The 6,982-nt window shown below is 34.0% G+C and overlaps 3 protein-coding genes across 4 annotated transcripts; 2 read left to right on the forward strand and 1 right to left on the reverse strand.

The window, feature by feature from the left end:
• The first annotated feature begins 85 nt into the window (after positions 1-85).
• LOC129951565 (putative nuclease HARBI1) lies at positions 86-2,124 on the forward strand. Of its 2 annotated transcripts, XM_056063785.1 has the most exons (3): positions 86-664; positions 725-780; positions 1,357-2,124. In XM_056063785.1, exons 1-3 carry the CDS (start codon positions 274-276, stop codon positions 2,113-2,115), a joined length of 1,206 nt encoding a protein of 401 aa, XP_055919760.1. In that variant the 5' UTR covers positions 86-273; the 3' UTR covers positions 2,116-2,124. The 2 variants fall into 2 exon arrangements, with proteins under 2 accessions (XP_055919760.1, XP_055919759.1); XM_056063784.1 differs by having other exon boundaries at positions 86-780.
• On the reverse strand, positions 2,122-2,846 carry LOC129951575 (uncharacterized). Its single transcript, XM_056063806.1, has 2 exons — positions 2,286-2,846; positions 2,122-2,223 (listed from the first exon to the last, which is right to left on the reverse strand). The coding sequence occupies exons 1-2, from the start codon at positions 2,652-2,654 to the stop codon at positions 2,122-2,124; spliced, it is 471 nt and encodes a 156-aa protein (XP_055919781.1). The 5' UTR covers positions 2,655-2,846.
• A 2,149-nt stretch (positions 2,847-4,995) lies between these two features.
• On the forward strand, positions 4,996-6,414 carry LOC129951569 (cyclin-H). The gene is made up of 6 exons (XM_056063791.1): positions 4,996-5,176; positions 5,248-5,444; positions 5,503-5,704; positions 5,757-5,985; positions 6,044-6,155; positions 6,224-6,414. Exons 1-6 carry the CDS (start codon positions 5,060-5,062, stop codon positions 6,333-6,335), a joined length of 969 nt encoding a protein of 322 aa, XP_055919766.1. The 5' UTR covers positions 4,996-5,059; the 3' UTR covers positions 6,336-6,414.
• The last annotated feature ends 568 nt before the right edge of the window (positions 6,415-6,982 follow it).

Raw genomic sequence — 6,982 nt, forward strand, 5'->3', positions numbered from 1 at the left:
ATGAACACGACAAACAAATGAACGAATATTCATCGATTTTGACATTTCTTTCACATGAGAGTTTTTAATTCGTCGCTTAGTCATGTATTACACGGCGCGTGAGTTTAACGCGCAACTCTTGGCTATTTTCTTTTGAACATTCATTCCGTGACGCGAGTGTTATTACACAAAGCCTTTTTCTCATTTCAGTATTGCGCGTTAATTTGACAGTTCTTTTCATTTTATTTTCTTCGCCCATTGTTAGATTAACATAAAATTATTTTAATAGCAAAAATGGAAGCCAAAGATGAAACAAATTTTCTAGACACGGCGGTAACTATTCTTAATTGTATGGATACCGATAGCAGTTCCGACGAAGAAATAATGTTGGGGATTGTAGATATTTGTGAAGATGCTTTCGATACATTAAAAAAAAAGAAAAAAAGAAATTGGATAAAACAGTGGAGAAAACAAAGACCTGTCCAGGGATCATTCAGTTTTTTAACATCTGAACTTAAAGTAAATGACAGCGAATCCTTTTTTAATTATCTCAGGATGAACGAAAAAACATTTGACCTGCTTTTATTACTAATTGAAAATGACATCAAAAAAGAAAATACAATGATGAGAGATGCTATATCACCGCCTGAAAAATTGGCAGCTACTTTGAGATTCTTAGCTACAGGTGAATCTTTCAAGAGCATAAATTATCAAACCAGACTGTCGCAACCCTTTCTTTCTAAAGCCATCCCAGAAGTTTGCGCAGCGATTTGGAAAAACTTAAAAGGCTCATATTTAAAGGTAAGTTCTTTTTATTACTCTAGATAACTTAGTAGATACTTAGGTACAAAGTTTAAAAAAAATTGCAAATTACTTAAATACAATCTTCATCCTCAAATATCCCTGCCATTGACTGCTGAAGCAAGTCTGGATCTGGAGTGAAACAACTCTTAGCCGTATCTGAGTTTGAAGATGGAGGTCTTATTTGTTCCACACTTAAAATTTTAACCCTCGAACTGTTTGATGTCGAGGGAAATGATTCCAAAGATCGATCTGGTGTGAAAAAACTTTCAGATGGAGGCCTTGCGTTATCTCTAAGGGATAAATCTTCCTCGACGCATTCGCGAAGAACGTGTTGTATGGTCCAAATTGCCTTCCTCTTAATTGCTTCGTTTTGGATATTTTCCACTTCGAAAGTAACTTGTTTCCCCAGCCAAGAATACGACGATTTATTTGCAATTTTTTTTTGAAGAAGCTCGGTCACAATGTTTATTTTGTTGCCAATGTTTGGTGTATTTAATCTTCTCTGAAACGAAAAAAAAGTGTTATTATTAATATTACTATTATTGTTGTTGTTAAAAATGATGATTTTTTTAGTTTCCAGAATCGAAATCGGAATGGGAACAAATCGCTGAAGACTTTGCGATACGTTGGCAATTTCCAAATTGCCTTGGTGCTCTCGACGGCAAACATGTTGCTTTCAGAAGCCTAAGAAAAGATGGCGCGTATTACCACAATTATAAAGGCACTAACAGCATAATTTTATTAGCTTTGGCAGACGCAAACTGCAGGTTAATTTACGTGGACATAGGAAGCAATGGACGAACTAATGACGCTGGAGTTTTGCTACAAAGCTCTTTGAAAAACGTATTGGATGATGCACCTAATAAGTTTCCACACGATAGGATTGTGGGAGATGGAAGAGTACTTCCATTTGTGATTGTTGGGGATGATGCCTTTCCTCTTCAAAAACACATAATGAAACCATATCCATTCAGAACGCAAAGCAAAACAAAAAGGATTTTCAACGTACGATTAAGCAGAGCAAGGCATGTGGTTGAGCATACCTTCGGAATAATGTCGAACAGATTTAAAATACTTCAGTCGACTATGAACCTTCGTGTTGAACAAGTTCAAGTTGTCACAAAAGCTTGTTGCGTCCTGCACAATTTCTTAATGAAACACAACTCTAATGAAACTAATTCACTGTTAGCCTCTTTTCCAACAACGAGCACAAACATAAAAACTCAAGAAATTGATAATCCCCGTAAAGGGGCAGCAGAGGCAATACGATGTAGTTTTGCTGAATATTTTTGTAACGAAGGACAAGTAGAATGGCAAAATAAACAGATTTAAATAAAATTATGTGCTTACTTTTTTTTTGCTTGTATAATTATTTTCAAAATCCGAATCTTGAGTGCTGGAGTGGTAGGAGGGACTGGGTACTGGGTTTTGCTCGCTGTTCTAAAAAAAAAAAAAAAAAACAAATTATAAACATAAATTGATGTTTTAATTAATTAACTCACCTCTTCAATATTCGATTCCGATGTTCGGGTTTTGCAGTAAGTTTTTAAGAAGACTAATTGGTCATAACACCAGAGTTTAGGCTCATGTAAATCATCGGCACCAGCCCCACTCTTCTTCGACTTTTCCGTTTCACGCAACTCCTTAGAAAATTGACTACGCAATGTACGGATTTTTCTTTTTATTGCATCCATTGTTATATTCGGATCAAAAGGCTTCAGTGCATTTAACAAACTTTGAAATGCATCTGCCTTTTTGACCCTGTTTGTTATATATTCCGGATGGCAAGGATTATAGAGAATGGGGTGCATTTCATAATTCAAAATGAGCTCGGACGTTAATTCCTTGCTCCATTTGAATTCCTCAGCCATTTTTATTTCTGTTCTTCATTCATCAACAATTCAAAATGAAATAAAGCAAATCCAAAAAAGAGAGAAAGAGTAGAAAGAGAAACGTCAAAAACACGCAAGGAAATTTCTACCCGTGCGTGTTCAGATAGATTTATTTCTGTTTCATCTTTTCGTTCTTTCTTTCTCTTTTGCACTTCATTCACGCGAGACTAAACACGCGCTGTGTAATACCGGACTTATGAACCAAAGCAAGAATGATTTTATTAGGTTAAGTACATGTGATTATTTTATTCGTTGCGAGTGTGCAACGCGAATAAAGTTTGACAGTTCGTATCAACTACAATTTTTTTCGCGACGAATAAATTTGTTTTCTTAAATTTATATGATGTTGAAAAAGTAAAAGTATGTATCGTAAATCAAATAGAAACTATAGTGCTTTTGTTTTGTTAAGAATTTGTGTGGAAATATGTCTTCAAACGTATATAAACACATATTTTGTAATTAATTCGTCGTTCGTGCTCATGTGAATACTGCTTAATGGTGACATTTGACATTTCTTAACCCTACTTTTTTTCTTTTTTTTTGAACCACTCAACACAGCTTAACAAATTTTTGTTTGAGTAAATAGAACGGCGTACTGACAAAGAGGAATGTAAATCTCTTTTTTTCTTAATAGTGTTAATTAAAAAGCTCCTGCTTTGAATTTAATAACATTTTCTTAAAATGTATGAATAATTTGAAAATAAAATCTAAGAAAATCAATGAAATCTAAAGAAAAAGTAATACTCATCGCAATCGGTTTAAAATTGTCTAATCTTTTCAATGGGTAAACAAAATAAATGTACTTTTGATCTATTTCTGTCAAAATAGAAATTTCCCCTGTTCTTGGATTCTATCGGGAAAATAAGTTGATTTATTTTTGAATCAAGAACAAATCTGTAGATCTAGATTTACAGGAGATTTACCTCTCTTTGCAGTAATATTAAAACAACTTAACAGAATGTTAAGCTCACAATTTGACAGCTCTTCCTCATTCCTTAGCAAGTACACGATACAATAAAAAAAAAAAAAAAAACACAATTCCAATCGTGTTCCATGTGCCACGAAAATAATCTGAATTTACCCATTAGTTATGAGTTAACAAATGCAGTATTGAGATAAAAGCTTTAAACGTTTTGAGTAGTAGAATAATAATAATACCAAAACCAATTATTTAATTGTTTATTCCGCCATAATCTTTTACTTACTTAAGGTGGCGCTACAGTCCGGGGCGGACCTGGGCCTCAACCAACAAGCGTCTCCAGCCAGCTCGGTCCCTAGCTAGCTGTCTCCAGTTTCGCACGCCAAGTTGGTTGAGGTCCTCTCCCACCTGGGTGTGCCACCTGAGTAGCGGTCTTTCTCTACTGCGCCGTCCCTCGGGCCATAATCTTTTGGAACATCGTATATGAGGCCCCAAGGCACTATTTTTTAAATTTAAAATATGATTTTTTTTTAATTTCTACGGTGTTTACAAAAGGGAAATGGTTTTCTTTTATTAGTCAGGTTCATTAATACGTTGAGGTTTTGTTCCTTTTTTAAATCAGACACAGTGGTTTGCGACTAACTTTATTTCTCTTCGTGTTATATGACAAAGACGGACGGCAATACGAATAAAAAAACAAGTTAAAATAGATATGGCACAGTTTGCTCATCCTCTGTTTTATTGGTAGACAGCAAGTATTAATTTCTGTCATAAAACTTCGAAAACAGAAACGGTTGCAATACAGACCTTAAATCAGATATAACAACAAGAAAATCATATTTTTGAAATGTCAAATAAGTGCTTCGGGCGACTTTCCATTACCGCAGCACGAATTTCTTTCTGATTATTTTTACAATTAGGTAGGGGTCTCAATAAAACACGTTTTAAATATAAAGGCGATGAAACACCTTTAAATCATAGACACAAATATTTTCTTTTTCGGACTTAACACTACTTTTTTTGGTATTGCGTTTTTTGAGCCTAAAACAAGTTTTTTTAATTGATGCATGCGTGAGTCAAAATTCGTACTGCGGTAATGGAAAGTTGAGCCGAAAATAATTCAAAACCAAATCTTAACAATTCATGTTGCTCATAATTGAGTAGTTTACCTTAAAAAAAACTCAAGCAATAGAAATAATTAAGTTTTCTTGTGTTTGTTCAGCTTTATAAATTTAAATAAATCAAAACCAGTTTTCATACGATACACCCTGTTAGACTTTGTTAAACAGCTGTCGTCTGTCACTTTTATTCATTTCGCCGAAGCAAGGCAAAATCAGATTCAGATTTTGAAATTTTTTCGCATAAACAAAACAGATTTCTTCTAAAATCAAAACTTTCTTCCCCAAAAGTCGTGTTTTTACAATACACAAATAAATTTTCATTTAATTGAAAAACCGTGAATATTATGTTTCCACTAAGTTCACAAAAAAAGTACTGGACATTTACAAATGAGCAAGATTTAAACGACAGAAGGGTAGATCAAAATCGAAAGTTCATTAAAACTCATGGAGCAAATTTGAGTGTTGGTCAAAATAATTTTTTTTTGTGAATGAAAGCGAAAAACGTGCTAAAAATCAATTTATATTATTGCAGGAAGAACAACAGGAAGCTTATTTTTTATCACCCGCTGAAGAGCGTCTTTTGCTCAAACAATATGAATTGCATTTGAAAGACTTCTGCCGACGATTTGAACCGCCAATGCCAAGATGCATCGTTGGCACGGCATTTCATTACTTCAAAAGGTTCTACCTCAAAAATTCACCAATGGACTTTCATCCTAAAGAGATTTTGTAAGTTTTTTAAAACATTATTAAAGATGTCATTCAAAAGAACAAGGTGTCCTTTCAGAGCAACTTGTGTCTATTTGTCGTGTAAAGTTGAGGAATTCAACGTGTCCATTGGTCAGTTTGTTGGCAATATAAAAGGAGATCGTGTAAAAGCTATGGATATAATCCTATCGAATGAGTTACTTCTCATGCAACAGCTTAACTACTATCTCACCATTCACAATCCATATCGGCCAATTGAGGGGTTCTTAATCGATATTAAGGTTTGATTCATTTATATTTTGCACGCGAGACATAATTTTCTTGTTTATGCAGACCCGTTGTTCAATGAACAATCCAGAACGTCTTCGGCCAGGGATTGATGAGTTCATTGAAAAGACATTTTTAACCGACGCTTGCTTATTATATGCACCCTCACAAATTGCACTGGCAGCTGTCCTTCATGCTGCCAGCAAAGAACAAGAGAACTTGGACAGTTATGTTACAGAAAGCCTCTTCCATTCAGCCAGAGACAAGTTACCCACTCTTATCGAAGCTGTTCGAAGTAAGATTATTTCTATTTATATTCTTTTTTGTCACCTAAATTGTTTTGTGTTTTTTAGAAATACGTTACATGGTGAAAACAATCGAAGTACCTCCCAAGGATCGAGTAAAATTAATCGAAAGGAAATTAGATAAATGCCGAAACCAGGAAAACAATCCCGACAGTCAAATGTAAGAATAATTTTCTTTTTTATTTAACAATCTCTAAAATTATTTTGTTATACTAAAACAAACAATAGATACAAACAACGAATGAAGATGATGATGGAAGATGAACTTGATGGACTTGAAACGTCTTATAATTTAGCAGACTCTAGCGCCGATGTCTCAATGCTTAACATGAGTCAGTAATTTTTAAGTATCGGTCTAATGTTTATAAAGAATTGTTTTATACGATAATAATAAAGAAATAAAAGTTATAGTGAATTAATCGTTAAGCTTCTTGCTTAAGATTTTTGTATTTGTAAAAATAATGAAATAAATGTGTTTAATACAAGACTGCACCGTCGAGACTTGTTTCACTGAATTTTAGTAAGTGAAACAATTCACGAAGGTGCAATGGGTTTTGTAAAGAAGAGCCCTTGGTTTTAAATTTAATTTCGGAATATATAAAAGAAAGAATTCGGAATATAAAACGAACATTGACACGTTAAGAATTTCTGTTTCTAGATTTTTATTTCTGGGTCCGTTTTACAAAAGGCAATGCAAAAAAAACACAAAAGTATGACAACCACGACATTAACTCATTTTGAACTATAAAATTCCTATAAAATGTTTCGATTTCATTTTATTCTTCTGATCAACAAACCTAAGCAGCATACAAAACATTTAGTGTTTTAAAGATAATTTAATTTGTTTGTTGCAATCATTAAATAGCTTCTTCTTCTTCGTTTCCGGCTGCTAGTAACATCACTTTAACTCCTCCTGGAGCATAGGGCCGCAACCAATTCCTTCCATCTCTCACTATTCCTAGCACGATACCTCAGCTGGGACTACGT

This window comes from Eupeodes corollae, chromosome 3, assembly GCF_945859685.1.
Source record: "Eupeodes corollae chromosome 3, idEupCoro1.1, whole genome shotgun sequence".
In the NCBI taxonomy this organism is placed as follows: domain Eukaryota; kingdom Metazoa; phylum Arthropoda; class Insecta; order Diptera; family Syrphidae; genus Eupeodes; species Eupeodes corollae.